This window comes from Lutjanus erythropterus, chromosome 6 (genome assembly GCF_056507025.1).
Source record: "Lutjanus erythropterus isolate fLutEry1 chromosome 6, fLutEry1.hap2, whole genome shotgun sequence".
NCBI lineage: Eukaryota > Metazoa > Chordata > Actinopteri > Lutjaniformes > Lutjanidae > Lutjanus > Lutjanus erythropterus.
In genome coordinates this window covers 10,544,013-10,560,646 of record NC_139322.1, presented here as the reverse complement: position 1 = coordinate 10,560,646, position 16,634 = coordinate 10,544,013, and the positions used below count along the sequence as shown (strand labels likewise).

Sequence of the window (16,634 nt, the reverse complement as noted above, 5' to 3'; positions counted from 1 at the left end):
CATATAATGTGACGCAGCATTTCTCAGAAACCTATCAGATGGGAAAGAGATGATCCGGCATGGACCATCATCAAACTTCCCCACCCTCGTCTCTCTTTGCCTTCTCTCCCTCCCTGCCTCCCTCCATCCCCTCCCACTCGCTGGCCTAAATAGTCCATCTGTTACTCTGCTGTGGGAATGGCAGTGCTGTTGACACTCTCTCCAGCTTTATGACTCTTACGATAACACCCGTGCTGGGAGGATGTGTTTATCAAGTCAACAGTGGGCATTTTAGGAACAAAGAAATAGTGGATCATTCTGCATTTATTTCCTGATGATCATGAAAGTGCCGACATTTTGTTTAAGCCCAGGGTTACTTTAAAAATGTATTCTAATTACTCTAGTCAATAATGTAATCCAAGTATCACCATGTTAAAGTAATGTAACATGATTACTTTCTGTTACCTTTGAATTACCTCAGTACCAAATATGGTGAAAATGTTGTAAGGTTATTGTTTGTCCAGCTATAGTGGAAATTATGCACATTTAAGCATATTTTTTCTGCTACTCATATGTAACACTCACATTTTAAAGTAAACTTACATACAGCATTATAACTATTATAGCCTACATAGCTACTGTTAGTGGCTGGTCAGTGTAGCTAACTTTAGCTGTTGGTCTGTGTAGCTAATGTTAACAATGGGTCTGTGTAGCTAGGGTTAGCGGTTGTTCTGTGCGTTGGTCTGTGTACTTAACTTTAGCAGTTGATCTAACCTGTAAATCTTTCTTTAAATTAGATGTTGAGTTCTTGGATGATGACACTGTTTTCACAGCTGAAGGTCAAACTGTTCCTGTGCTGTGATGTTTTTACTTATTTTAAGACAAAATAATGTTTCCACCCAGTGAAGCATTTTGTTCACTAGAGGATATGATAATGAATTTGAAACTGTAATATTAACTGGTTTCACTCAGACCCGACTGGTGTTGTGAGACCTGTGAGTTTCATTAATAGGACTGGGTGTCGAAATCCCTGAAGCGAATTGAAATGTAATGTGTGCGCACTACACATGATTATGTATCATTCTTCATTTTAAAATGTATTTTAAAAATCTAATCCTGCTAATAATCCCCATTTTTACTAAATGTATCTGTAATCTTATTATGTCAATTTTTTCTATAAGCCTTTTTAAGCCTACACATTCATTACATTAGATGCTGATGCAGGACACAGATTTAAGCATCCAATTTTCGCTCTAAGTTGTGTCCCATTGTGCAGCACCATGTATCCATAATGAGCATTACCTGAGCATCAGACGGAGATGTTCCTGGTCACCAATCACGTCGTACTTTAGCGAGAACACCAGATGTCCAAGGGCACTGTCCACTGAATAGTAATTAAAGTGTTCCTGAGGGCACAGTGCAGGGATACGGCCATTAGTATCCGTCATAAATAGAGTGCATGAGACATGTTGTGCATGCGCTCCAGTCATTACCCATATCTTTCCAATCTGAGTACCTTTTCTTCCTTTGTTGCTCCCCTACTGCAGGCAGATCAAATTTGTTCATATTATGTGAGTGTTAGAACAGGTGGCAAAGCCTAATGCATCTTCATTAGCAGCAGCGTATGAGGTGCCAAACAGTGAGGCCGGTCGCTGTAAGTGGTTTGCTCAACTGGGATTCGCTTATTGCTTATTCATTTTATTACTATAATGAGCAAGAAGTGAAATTGATTGTGAAATATTCTATGATAGTAATGAGGCTTATTTGAGAGGAAGGAAGCTGTTATAATGAAGGCCTTTATGAATGTGATGACTTCAGTAATATCCCTTTGAAACCAGAATACACCTTTTAAAAAAGAGCAGAACTGACTTTAGCGATGATAAATAATGATCCTACTATTTCATTTATTTGCAACCATAAAAATGAAGATAGTAAAAACTATTAACTAATTAATCTAATTAAAAGCAGGGACAAGATACAAGCCAAACTATGATGGAAAGGAGATCTTGGAATATGCTTAACTAATCAGGTTTTGGGGGAGATTTGTAGAACCAGTGGTCACTGAGGTCACTGAGTGGGCAACCATTTTTTTCCTGCTCGAAAATGGACCACGTACCACCCAGACTTGCATGTGTCACTCCACTACAGCACACATTTTGTTGCTCTGATTGGTCGCAGGTCTGTTGAACTGGCAGAGAGGTCTGCGCTCGGTGATAATACCCATCAGGAATCAAAAATGAACTGAGAGATTCCAGACTAATTTGCATTTGTGAATTAGTCTGCTGATGCCAGGCAAGGAAATTACAAGATCTATGAAAGAAAATGAAGGAATTACACTGAGTCTGACAAACATACTGCATGAGCCACATGGACATATGAACTTATTTAAGAGAGCTCTACGTGTTAAAAAAAAATGAACATGCATTTCTGGCATCACTCTCCCAAGCCCTTCTTTTTTTCCTCTCTTCATGTCATTGTCATTGTTTTATAATTTATTTCTTGCCTGTGTTGTTTTCATACATGGTCGTCCTTGAGGTTGCTTACATTTTGTCAGAAATACTGTTTTTGTGCTTATAGTGTTAGCTTTGTCAAGATGACAATAAAAAGGAAAAACTGCAAAAAAAAAACATTATATACATAAAAAAAAAAAGCAGTCTCTACATTGCAGTCTAACCTTGCCCAGGAAGTGTTTCCGGTAGATTGTAGCTGTTGTGTTACATTCCAGCTTAGTGCGGGTGTTTGGGGACAGAGGCTGCAGCTGTTCTGTGTCCACTGTGTCACTCAGCTCGTGGTTAGTCCCTTCAATCCAGTAACCTCCGAACTGCGGCAGGAGGATGAGAGGAAAAGGGCTTTTTCTGCCCAACACCTGTCCCAAGATGCAAAATAACAAGGGTTTACAAACAGAAAATATTAATGCAATTTCAGGACAAGACTGAAACTGAAATCATTACACAAACATCAAAAAAAGAAAAAGAAAAAAACCCATCCCACTGCAGCACATTATTATCATCCTACCTCATGGACACTTGGATATGGAATGTAGTCCTCCTCAGTCTGCAAAAAATAGAGAAAAAAGCTTTGTTTCCTCATCAAAGAATAAAAATAACCACACTGTCCAACTCCATAATCCCAAGGGAAACTCTTTCAGAGTAATTGCATAACTGTTATGCAATGACAATCAGTTTGGCGACAACAGAGCAATCAATGCATTGCTTGATCAAAGTATTGCCATTATTTGGCACATTAACGGCTTAAAACTCAGTATTACATCAGCTGTTAAATTCTTTGTCGCATCAGAGGATATATGATTTTGAATCCAAACTAACTCCGTCTGTATAAGCCTTATGGCAGGACTTAAGAACAATCCACTGCATTATGGATGAATAATGCTGTGCTACACTGTGCTGAAGTAATCAGCATGTCTGGCAGAGCAAGATATGCCGGTGCCGTCGTGAGACAATGACCGCATCATGTGAATAATACTGAGTCTCTCCGCGGCGAGTCGCACCTTGAGTGGGGGAGGAAAGGTGCATCTCTGCTCATCCATCCTGTTGCCCTACAAGAGGAGAGGGTGAGATAAGAAAACCAGAGACAGAGAGAGAGAGACAAGGGTCACACTCTGTCACCTACACAGCTGCTTGCATTTGCATTCATAAGGGTCGACACAAATACCTGAATTCAAACACTTGTTGCTGGTAAAACGTATTAAAAAAAATCACAAAACTAAATTAAGCAGTGTTATAATTACATTCTAAATTACAACAACAACACAACCTGGGAGAAAATGATCAACCTCATTACATAACAACACAGTTTTCCCAAGAGATACGCAGCAGGCAACAAAGCAAAGTCAGAGAGGGACAGACGGAAAGACACAGAAAGAGACACATTACACACACGGCGAGAGGATACCGAAAGACAGTTAATGGATGCTAAAGAGCAGGCGTTTGGGAGTGACTGAAAAGTCTGTTAGATTGTCAGAAGAAGTGTGGTAATGAGACCCTGGGGATTAAAAAGATGCTGATCTAAGTGACACTGTAACACTCATTGGACCTGCAGTGTGTATGTGTGCAAGTGTGCATTTGTGTAAAAGAGTGTGAACAGGGACGATGCAGAGAAAGAGATGCAGTGATACTAAATCAGCACCAGGTGATGGCGCCTGGCGTCAGGTGCCATCAGCGAAGACGATACATCATATCGAACAACACAGGCCTGTGTCACAGGTATATTTCTTTTTGGTACCACTTTACTATACAGACTACCATTAGAAATGATTTAGAAATGGTTTATAATTAGGTTGTAAAGACTTTATAAATCATTAATAAGACAGCGGTGTGCATGGACGCAGCAGCTCATGTCTGACTGTACGCACACATTAGATAAAAAGGGTAACAGTAATCTGCTGCTTGCTAAATAGTGAGACCACGTTTATTTGTACTGTTAAGCCTCAGATGCCTTTGCTTACTTTGTCTTCTCCATCAGCGGCATTTATTCCTGTCAGCTTCATCGGGTTTTTGTCACTAAGTTACAAGCATTTAATCATGTCGGCATAATTTAACAGTAAAAGAGTTTCATTTGGAATATCTGATAAACATAGAAAATTACCAGATTCATACACAAAGGCTTTCGCAATTTTCTTACCTTGACATTTTCAGCATGCTATCAGCAGCCTTCTTCATTATTATTACAGGTATTGATTTGACATAAGCTATTAGCAAATACTGATGAGTTTTTTATGCTTTACAATAAGGATCCCTTTTGCCTATTATAAATGTTATTAAGTCAGTCAGTGTTTCCCCTATAACTGTACAGTGGGAACCCCCACCAGGCCAAAAAAAAATCTTTATTTAATGCTGATATCCACTCATTCAGAAATCAATTATTTGCGTTTGTGGGGGTCGTCTGCGCGGCGCTGTTCCAAAACATGAGTCAACCCCTGTGCTGATCTCATATAATTTTAAAACAAATGGAAATGTGTATTGCTTGCTTTGGTGCTCTAATTGAATTTCTTTATGTGTAATTAAATTTCCATATCATGAAAGATCAAGTACAGCAATAAATCATGCACACTGTGTTCATGATGTGTTAATGTTAAGGTCTTAGGTTACACAGCTATTTTTATGCATTATATGCAACTCATTAAGTCATCTTATCCATGTCATCACATCGTTTGAAGTCTTGAATATACCACTGAAGAATAGTTTTGTTTTTGTAATTATTAATGATTCATAAAGTGTTTACAAACTAATTATAAGCCATTTATAAATGTTCTTATTTTAAAGTGGTACCCTCTTTTTTAAATATTCAGTCATGCTGACATAGGCAGCCAGACATGAAAGACATTATGACTGTAATTAATTTTTGAAAACAATGTGTACTCTAGCACTGGTACACGAACTGCTAACACACATGCATAAAAACATTATGAGTTTTGATAATAAGCTTATAAAACTCTTAACGCCTGTGATGTGTGGGATCGCATGACTAAAATAAACATCCTTCTGAAGGCTTCTGAAACCAGGAGACAGTTTTTGAGGTGAGATAATAAGCTTACAGTGCTGTCAGCCAGTGTTACAACCAGAATGTTAACAGAGATGCTGAGACACACATAAAACGCTCTGACAACTCTCCTCTGTAAACACCGGACTCAGTACCCTTCTCATGTACAGAAGTATTGTGGCCGAGGAGGAGAGGGCCAAAGTGCTGCAGGATTAGGAGGAGACACGCTGACTGGTTAGTTGCTTTGTGAGTATACAGCCGAGGAAGCCGAGACAAAATACGAAGATCAATGCATCATCTTACCTGCATCTTTTCAATCATTTCAAATAAATCTGTGGTCTGGAGAGAGGAGAGCGACATGAAATGTTTTGAGTTTATTTGTCGGGTGCTCAGGTTAATTTCCACAGCAGTTTTCCTGCCTTGTATTTTGTTGACCTTACTGTTTTCTGTCTGTTCATGACAGATACTAATGGCTGTATCCCTGCACTGTGCCTTCAGCAACACTTTAATTACTATTCAGTGGACAGTGCCCTTGGACATCTGGTGTTCTCTCGAAAGTACAGTGTGATTGGTGACCAGGAACAGGAACATTTAGATTTGTTTTTTCCCATTAAAGGTCCAGTGCGTAAGATTTAGGGAGATTTATTGGCAGAATATGTACGTCAGAAATGGAACATAATATTCATTAAAGTAAAGCTGAATGTTTTTTTTCTTACCTTCTGACAAAACGAAAAGAAGAATAAAATTATTGAGGTGGTATTCTTTGCCACAAACTGCTCTCATACATTTGATGAAAATGACAAAATTATAAAATGACCATAAAGAATTGCTATTACACCAAATACAGAACACAAAACAGTATATAGGTTATGCATGGACAAATATTCATTCTGTTAAGCTAATGTTAGTAACATAACCATTACAATGGTGGTCTCTATTCTGGTTTCTCGAATGTTTTGAGTCTGGTTTATGGTAATGATAAGGAGTATCCTGTGTTTTGTAGCACAGGATTGGCTAATTTGAGTTGACTGTCAGAAAACTTAACAATTAAACTAACAAACAATTAGTGCTATCCACCTGCTAGCAACGGCTGAGTAGGTTAACTAAGAATAATGCTAGATTTAAGGTTTAATAAAACAAATGCATTAGGAGACGGGAAGATATACATGCTTTTATAGGCGCAGACAGATAGTCAGGTTGATTTACTGTGGGATTTTGCACTAAACAGTTTAATTTAAAACTAGCATGACTGAAATTTGCATGGGAATTGATAAGCACAATCAAAATCAAAATTTCGATCAAAATGATTTCCTTGGATTTGCAAATTTGGAATTCATACAAGAATAAGTTATAAAATGCCAAAAACAGGACTCTAAATAAACGTATTTAGGATTAGGAAGGGGCAGTGCTGCATTAAAAGTACTGTTAACACAATACAGCATAATGAAGGTTTGACAGCTGGAGTCTCAGAGACCCCAGACAAGACAGGCAATGAGACATTTTCTGTTGTGGACTGAGACATGACGTCTATTGAAATTCATGTTTATCAGCAATTTACATAAAATCAGGAAAATACATGACATTTGAATGTGATAAAAGAGTGTTAGCTGTGATTTTTGAAGCTGTTAAAAAACCTCCAGTATCTCCAAGACCCCGGACAGAACATTATGATTGAGTGCTTAAAACATTTCTGCCAGCTATTGAACATTGTCCTTCAGGAGAACTGTTGTCTCACCACTCGGAGCTGTACACTGGCTGTTGTAAAGCTGGTAAAGCACGATTTTTCCATGTCTTGCAACACTGTCAAAGTTCAGACTAGGGCTGCACAATATGGTTAAAATATCATATTGTGATTATTTTGACAGATATTGTGATTGCAGTATGATTGACAATTAGTGGGAATGATCATTTTTGCATTACAACTTTCAATTTTGCTAAAAAAAAAAACTTTAAAAAATCATGGTCATGTGACATTGTTGGGGTCTGTACCACACAAACGTGTTTTCTTTCATGGTTAGAGCAAGATTTGTAGGCCAGGCATCTCTGCAGCACGACAATGTTACACATTTTACATTGATCAAAAAATTGCAGCACCTGCAATTTGAATATTGTACTTGGCCACATTGCAATTTTGATAACATTTTGATTAATTACACAGCCCTAGTTCAGACTTCCTTACATACAGATTCACATTATTTTAACAAACATTTTACCTTTTTGCAGCATGTGTTCTCCTGCCTCATGTGTGACCAACCGGCTTTCCCACATTAAACACCTGCCTAATTCTTTAGATCACACCCACAGCTGCTGGGCTGTTGTCCTTTAAAAACTTTCACATGCAAAACCTGCATGCATCAGTCAAGCTTGACCACTCCGGCTATGACAGAAAATTACAACAGTCCGTGGAAACGTCTGTCTGCAGTAGTCGAGTGAAGGCTGTAAGGTTGAGCCAGTAAAGCCTAACACAGTCAGACAGTTTGTGTACAGAGCAATCGTGTCTTAGCTTTCAGTGTGAGTATGAGTAAAGTCCTCCACCATGTGCAAACAATAGTCAGCCACAAACCCTGAAAGTAAATAACCCTGGCTTCAACTACATTAAACAGAGATTAGAACAAGAGGAATAATGTTGAGCTACATGTTATCTTGGAACCTAAACAGCTCCTGCAGTAACCATAAAACTGCACAGTATGACATGACATATAGCCCTAAAAAGCATAGGTATGCTTGGCCAAATGTTTAACGTTACCTGTTTGTTTACACTAGAAGAAACACTTGATAATAGAAGAAGAGATGTTCCCTTAAAACAGAGAATTCTCTTCAACTGTCAGGTTTTGCATTCACACCTTTTAATCTCAGCTTGGAGAGGCATTTGTCCAGGTTTCTGCTGAAAATGCTGCCAAATTCTCTCTCTAGTTTGCCATCTAGTGATGTTTTCCATCCAGCATGTCTCTGCAGTAAAGCTACTTACATGCCTGGGTTTCCTCCAGTGAGCCTTTGTCACCAGTGGAGCACTGAAGTGGCTGTCATGAGCTTTAGCCATTTCTAACTTTCCTCAAACTGGCGTCCTGCAGCTTCAAAAGATGTTTTGACTCCAACAGGTTTGGATTAAATTCCCTCACTCTCTGACTGCTCTGCCGTTGTCAGACAGCAGACAGTTGACTGTGTCCTACTGTGACACCTGAGGTAAAGCTGCATCCCTCCTCACTGCAACCATGGCTGGCAAAGTGCTGGATCAGAAAAAGCTGAAGACGAGGTCCATAGGCTGTCCCAGTGTGTGCTCTGAACATACAAAATTATCAGGAAGTCTCAGGTTGCATGCAAAGGCAGCTGATATTGCTTTAAGTGTAGAGTAGTAATCCTCTGACTGCAGCTAGAGGTGTCCTGTCTTCTGCTGATCCTTCTTTGTCACTCTCCCTGTGTAGCACTGAATGAACAAATCCAAACCACACATCCATCTACCTATATCTTTATCACAAACCCTGTCCTCACTCAGACTGACAGATAGCCAGAGGTGGAGTCCAACTCTTCAACTCTCATAAACAGGTCCTACTGTATGTGGGCAGTCCCACTGCACAAAACTCCACAAAAATACAAGATGAATGCAAATGAACCAGGAGATCATCAGCTGTGAACAAAATGTGGAAAATAAGGAAAGGCAAAAGTCTTAAAAGGAATCCAGATAAAGACACAAACTGCAGTGGAAACAAAGTGGAGACAAACTGCAACCTTTTGTGGGAAAAAAAACCCAAAACAAACAAAACATCTAATTTTAGAAGAAAAACATTTTGCGGAGTGGATCCACAGGGAGTCCGGCTAGCATACAGTGCAGGTGTTTGAGCTGAATGAAGCCTTTTGTTGTGAGAGCTAATAGGGTCGTCATTATGACAAGAGTTAAATTTAAAGTGCAAGACCTCCTCTCTTGTCCAGACTTCTCAGATGCAACTAACAGAGTTCATTATAACACTGACCAACTCCAAGAATATCAGAGGAATCTGAGGGCTTGTTTGTTTATCTTTTTCTTTGATGCACTGCATGTCTGGTTCTTAGTTCTGCTTTTTGGTTCTTGCTCATTTAGGGTTGTTTTAAGAACTCTCTGCCATCACAAATTTATGGAGGGCTACAAGGAAAATAGTAAAGTGACACTGTCCATGGCCACTGAACCAGTGGGACGTATCTGTGGTTTACATTTGTGTCCTGAAGCTGTTATCTTACAGTAAAAGTACTGGATTGCACACAGGATTAGTGGAATCTATTGTTGTCTTGTTTAGGGATGGGAATTGAGAACTGGAACCACTGAGAATTGGTTCTGTACTGTTCAATCCATCAGAATAATTTGCCTCCGAGGTTATCATTATTCCTTTTATTGGTGCTGGCAGGTTGTGTAACGTTTCGGTTACATGTGGCCACTATTTTGTTCACGTATGATATGACACTAGCTGATAAAAGGGGTTAATAAGGTGATTATGTCATTATATTAATGAAGTGATGCAGACCCAAACTGTCACCACATGAGAATCCATCATGCCAGGCTTGAAGCTATCCGTTTGTGTCCCCACTATAAGTGGTGCAGCCGATCAACAATCCTAGGTGTGTCGACAACGATAAGCATCAATGGAAGTGATAATCTGATTGGCTGAAGTTAGCCCGTGTGAAATGTGATAGAAGGATGGTTCATCCAATCACCTGTCAAAAGTTTTTTTCAAGTGGCTGCTCTCTAGTTTTCTGTGTAACAAACCATCTGGTGTGTCAGGTTGACAGCCCGTACCTCCTGGTATGACTATATTATGAAATGTGTGTAACGTGTAACGATTTATGTTTTGAAGTAATTTTTTTGTCAGTCAATAAATTGTTAGTGACACTCAACATACAGTGTAGTAGACAGTGATCCTGTCCCCAGATAAATGTGGTTTTAATGTGGCCTGTGTGTTGTGTGTTGTTGCTGCCACGAGTTCACACAGACTTTAGAAACTTTACACCAGAGAATTTGCTATCAGCTCTTAAATAGGCTTTCTCTCTGTCTAGACCCAAATGTATTTTGACTATCATGACTGTTCAGAACTCGAATGTATGATGCTTACAAGCTATAAGTGAGCTGATTGATTGTTATTTTGTTATCACCATTTTTTCTGGACCTCTGACCTAAATAAAATCCAAATGTAGACCTTTGAGTAATAAGTTTGAGAACCCCTGGCTGCCTGGCTATTACGTAAAGAGAAGTGACAACAGTGCTAGTTGTAATGTCTGTAAAAATTATCGTTTAAAGTCAGGGTGGAAACACCAACAATATGCTAAAACATCCTTCTATGCAACATGGGCTGTATTTTGACATTAAGTGCCTCTGCTTCCCAGCCGAGGAGAGACTAAATATCCTATGTTATAATAACATAAGCACCATGCAGGCAGGCTGAGCACCTTAGCACCAAACATAAATGAAAATGACTGCTGTGCAAATATTCTTTCATTTCCATCTTAGAAGATGGCAAACTGTTGCCACAGCTAGCTCTCAGGCTACAGCCAGCTCCACTAATAAACTGATTAGGAATCAATGAGAAAATTGGTAAAAAAAAAAAAAAAAAAAAATTGGACAGATGACCAGAATGTTTTTGGTATCAATAAAATCAATCAATCAATTCCCATCCCTAGTGTTGTCTTGAGATACATGCTTTGTTTTTAATTAGCTTGTGATCTGATCTGAATCTCTGAAAACGATGACTGTTTGTTTGTTTCCTCTCTCAGAATTATGCAACATTCATTGTTAATATGACAGTACATCAGTGGGGTTTGAATTAGGCAGTGACCATAAGACCTGCTGGGGTTAATTGCAGATTGACCTGGTTTTCACATGGCTCTGATTAAAGTGATACGCTCCTCTGAGTCTTGCCCCACTAAGCCCTTATCATACTACAGTACATCACATTACCATGCTGTCCCTCAATATCCTCATCAGATGTGTTCTTTTTTACTGGACTCCAAATCAGAGGAGGTTGAATAAAATGAGGTTACAGAGATCAAATATTAAATATAACTGCTGCTGACACCCTTTAGAGAGTAGGAAAGTAAGTGTTTTCTTTTGTCCAATTAGAAACTCATATTTAATGTACTTTTCTGCCGTTTCTCCTCAAATATGTGAAGAAAAATTAGGAAAATTCTATAAGCTAAATTTGGAATATATTCATTGGTGGCTGCTTCCATGTCATGCAAATCTGCAGTCACACTGAAGTTTCACAAATCCTCTCCTGGTGTCTGACTAATTGTGACTAGTATGTCTGAGGCACCTACAGATGGTGTGTGCTGCAGGGATCAGGAGCGACGGTTAAACAACCCAATCTCAAAATTCTCCTTTAATCCCTTTCTCTTCCCGCTCCCACTGCTAGAGTCAGATCACGTCAGATTGCAAGAAGTGTAAGCCCCATCCCAAAGTGTGAGAGACCTTACAAAACCAGATTGTATCCACTTTTAATCACCGCCGAGCTCCAAGCTTTGCTCAGGTTCCAAGTTCCCAAAATATCCCTGCAGGTTTTTCATGTCAGTCATTTATAATGATAAGAGGTGCCAAAAGGTAGGCATGAAGTTGCTGACAGCAAGATGGATTTAATAGGTGCTGTGACAGTCTAAATAGATTTATTGAAATGATTTCCTCCTTAATCAGCTCCATGCTCTTCACTTTATAACCGCAGCAATTTAGTCTTTACTCAAATGATTTCCTCTGAAAAGAGGTAGAATAAATCAAACTAAGCTGATTCATAAATGCTGAATGATTCTTGAAAAAGTCACTGAATGAGACTCTCTTGCAGTGAATCTTGCAAAGTCTGTGACAGAAAAAAAGAGCAGAAATTTAAGCTCATCCTTATAAAAAATACTCCTGCAAAAATAGATCATTTTAAACTGACACTGAAGTGAAACTGGATAACAGTTGAACCCTACAGGCTAGACTGATTAAACATTAATAACTTTCCAATATGGTGACATCTCTTAGATGGTGGTGGGGGCGGAGAAGAAGTTTGTCTTCTGATTAAAATATGACAATTGCTGAGACAGGCTTTATTTTGTTTGCTTTGATGGAATCAGACTTGTTAAGCTCGGGTTGAGAAACTGTCGGCATCAAGCTGACAATTTGCTGCTAAAAATAGATTTGTATTAATTGAATCAGGCGAACATAATCAGCCCTGATACGGAGCTCTGTGCACTCTAATTACAAAAGTTAAACAAAAGGAGATGAGAATACAAAGAAAATCAAAGTAACACTGCAACGCACAGAGTCTGGGTCTAATGCAGTCATCCAGAGTGCATCCGGTCAGAAGCAGGTGTAGAGACATGATGAGCAGAGACACCCAACAAACACAGCGGAATAAAAGGTCACACACACACAGCCATCAGATAAGGTCAGGGGTCAAAGTTCAAACTCAACCCCCTGTGTTCTCCGCCTACCTTGTTGTGGAATGGTGAGGTGGTGTATGGGAGTGTAGGCTGGAACAGCTGGGGCTCTAGTGTTGCAGAAATTCGGGGGTCACTCCCATCTTGTTTCCTACAATCAGAACAGACACAAGAGAACATTCAGTCAGAAAAGGTCGTCCAGTTTGAGATCAAGCAAGAGGACATCAAAAGGTAACGCCTCGGGAAATGTTGCTGGTCTCATTTATCAGCAGAATGCAATTGCACAAACTGGTGGTCTGAAGCACTGCAGAGACAAGGACGGTTTCTTGTTATTAAAATGAGGATTTCACTCTTTTTAAATGATCCGTTCTGATTTATTTACATCTCAAGAAAAAGTGAAACGTATAAAGTGGTCAAATCTGACTTGGTTTATGGAAAATGTAACATTTTATACAGCCTCTAATTTACAACAGGGGATAAAATCTGCAATTCAGATTAAGACCTCTGTGAATCAATCCAAGTACTGTAGCTACAAGGTCCCTACAAGTTTTCCAAAGTCATATTCAAGTACTTTTCATGAATATTCAAGATGCCAGCATAGTAAATTATGTATTTATATACAGTGCATGTACTCAAAATTAATATTTCACCTCTTCATCACATTAAATCAGATGTTATTTTGCAATAAACAACCAAAATTATGTTTCATGATAGAATTCTACAGGACTGTGACAAATTAAAGGAAAACACATATCAACAAGTTACATGTTTCAGAATGTGTCACCTGTCCGTATGTAGACGTGGGATCCTTTTTGATCTATCATGAAAGTAATGCAATTATATTTTGAAGCACTTTTCAAACCTTAAAACCATTACATTAAAATTCAGGTGTTTTTAAAGACTCCCAGCACCTGTATGAACCTTGTAACTATCCTTTTTTCATCACTAGGAATCATCTATTCTGTCTAATCTGCAGTGTCCTGGTGACTGAGGGTTAAATTTGGTGTCCAGATGCTTTCCTCACCCATGAATTCAATAATTTTTAGTCAAAACTCTTACACTCATATCTGTCTCAGAACATATGAGTTATGAGATTCTTCAACACTGTAAACCAACAACCTGTTCAAACAACAAAATTATCTGTCGCTGCATCTGTATTCAGATACAAGACCAGTAGTGAGTGTGGTTTACACTGGAAGTCACATTAAATTAAATTGTTTTACTTTCTAACCTAATATTCATTTACAATGCATTTTTTCCCTACAAGCATCAAGAATTCTCCTTTTCAGTGGAAATAGAAACTCTACAGAAATACAAATATACAAACAGTTGAAGGGAACAGGTGAAGGTGCATTAAATCAGTCATTCATTAAGGCAGAAGTGACCTTTTTTTAACTTTGCCTTGATAATCATGAAGCAGACTTTTCCCAAATAATAATGAGCAAATTGAAATATCCCTTTCCATCGCATTATTTGTGCTAACCTATTTGGATTCAGGTTAATCCCTGGTAGCTATCTTTTATTTTTTCACTGGGAATCATCTTTTCTGTCTAATCTGCAGTGCCCTAATTACAGAGACTCAAACCTGGTGCCCAAAAGCTTTCCTTCCCCGCTAAATTCATTCATTTTTGGTCTAAAATTTTACTCTCATAACTATCTAGGAACATCCAAGTTATTCCTGACACTTCATTCTTTCCCTGTGAACATCATTCCCAAAAGATATCACATCATATTCCTCTGTGCAGATTTTTCATTTCTTTTAGAGCATAAGCAGCTATTCACCAACACCTCAGGGATCCGGGGACACAATAAACTCATAGTTTCGCATTTATTCAAACAGAGAAGCTTTTTTCTCAAACCCAGGAGAGTAACACACTGCTAATACAAAGCTGAGCAATACTACTGTCACGCATCCTTTGCTCTAAACTCAATACCTCTACCAGGACGGCTTTATCTCCACAGGATCACTGATCAATACCCCTGCTGAATATGGCACACTATTGACACTGACAACTGGCCAGTTTGCACAGCATGCTTTCAATTTGTTTGATTAATTCAATCTGGTTCAAACACACAGCGTGACTGATCAATATGAAAGTGGATCTGAAATGATCATGAAGCAGCAATAATGCAAAGTGAAAAATGTATATAGCTGCATGTCTGTGATGGTCAAAGAAGGCTACAGCAGTAACAATGAAGTATGTATCATGTCTCTGTATCTACGAGGTGCTGCATACTCCAGCAGCTCCACATGCAAATATCATTCAGTGCATTCAATAACTCAGTGAGACAAAATGAACAACTCTTGAACTCATAAAACTAATCATTTTCCAAGTAGATAGTGTGGCTGTCTGTGCTGACACAGTAATAAGTTATGAGAGTGAATGTATAGAGCTGTGTGCTGCTGAGGACGTAGATAATACAAACAGCTGCTCAAGAGGGACAGTGACCAAAATGAAAATCTGTTTCCACATTCACAGCGTGCTCTCAGAATCAAATATAGGTGAAGAAAAGAGGAGAGCGTGAGTCATTAACATACAGCGCTGCCTGCTATTACACAACGTGCGAGTCTTCAATTGAAGGAGGTCCTGCATCATTCAAATGAAATGGGAACAACTGTGAATATGAACCTTTTCTCAGCAGGCTCAATAAAGGAGGCGAGATGCCCCCAGCAGCAGCAGCTCTCTCCCATGGGAGAGCAGGATACGATCAGGCATCAGCTGCCCTGAACTCTTAATTAGAGCCAATGCACAATAGAATGGATGCAGGACACACACAGTGAAAGAAAATGCTATAATTTCTAACAAATGGTTAAATATAGACATGATATATTTTTAAACAACAATTAGAGGTAATACTTGTTAGAGATCTGTATGCATCTGTCTAACTAAAGTGGTAGTGTGGTATCTATACTGCCATACGATGCCAAAATACTGAAACGAGTCAAAATTTAGTTGAGACCAAAATCTGACTTGTTGACATTTATTTTGCCTTGCAACACTTTTTTACTACATAGAAATGCATAACTTCAAAGAAAACAGAATGTCACAAAGGTGAAAACCAAACCAAACAGTCAACTACACAGCTAAAGCAAGAAAGAAAAATCCTCAAAGCCAGGGGTGTTTCCAGGGTGTTTCTGAGAGAGATCCAGCTACGTAAACTAAAAACCAAACCAAGCAGTCAACTACACAGTTAGCTCAGGCAAGAGAGACAAATCCTGAAAGCTAGCCACAGCCATCCTTAACTAGAGCCCCCTAATTGTTCTAAATATATTTTTTGGTGAACTAACATCTTTGTTATTTAGTTTGTTGTCCAACTAAGACAGCAGCTTAATCCAGTCATGGAGAATAAAAACAGTGATATTATTCCTGCTAAAAAGGTTACTAGCCTAACACTAGTTTAGCAGAGTTGCAGTAGGCTAACTACCAGATTAGTTTTTGTCCCCTTTGGATTGCCATATAACAACTTTTTATGACGTATAAATTCAAAGAAAACTCAATCAGTTACAACGATACACAGCCAAAAAGTAGTAGTGATTCCACATAAAATTAAATTATTTAAAGAAAAATGTCCTACAGCCTCATTTTAACTGGCAAATGTACTATTCACGGTAACTTTCACTGGGAAAATGTAAACACAGGCTCATTTCATCTGAATGCAAGAAAAATCTGACCTGATGGCAGCCATCAAGAATAACTTCATATGAACGGCCAACCTTTCTGCGGATGGTCTCATTTACTAATGTAGGTCAGATAAAGGCAACAGTATTAAATTGAGGCTAC

The 16,634-nt window shown here is 38.8% G+C and overlaps 1 protein-coding gene across 11 annotated transcripts in view; it reads right to left on the bottom strand.

Annotated features, from left to right (window-relative positions):
- The window catches only part of LOC146324901 (rap1 GTPase-activating protein 1-like), a 65,817-nt gene that overhangs the window by 18,190 nt on the left and 30,993 nt on the right, over window positions 1–16,634 (bottom strand). For 8 of the 11 annotated variants that reach the window (XM_084720539.1, XM_084720529.1, XM_084720533.1 and 5 more), the window contains 6 exons: window positions 12,907–13,003; window positions 5,782–5,817; window positions 3,488–3,535; window positions 2,995–3,033; window positions 2,654–2,845; window positions 1,282–1,385 (listed from right to left, as the gene is read on the bottom strand). In XM_084720539.1, coding sequence (XP_084576665.1) covers window positions 1,282–1,385; window positions 2,654–2,845; window positions 2,995–3,033; window positions 3,488–3,535; window positions 5,782–5,817; window positions 12,907–13,003 — 516 coding nt within the window. Of the gene's footprint in view, window positions 1–1,281; window positions 1,386–2,653; window positions 2,846–2,994; window positions 3,034–3,487; window positions 3,536–5,781; window positions 5,818–7,691; window positions 8,107–12,906; window positions 13,004–16,634 lie in introns of those variants that run through there. The other 3 variants (XM_084720531.1, XM_084720538.1, XM_084720534.1) reach the window with 2 other exon arrangements.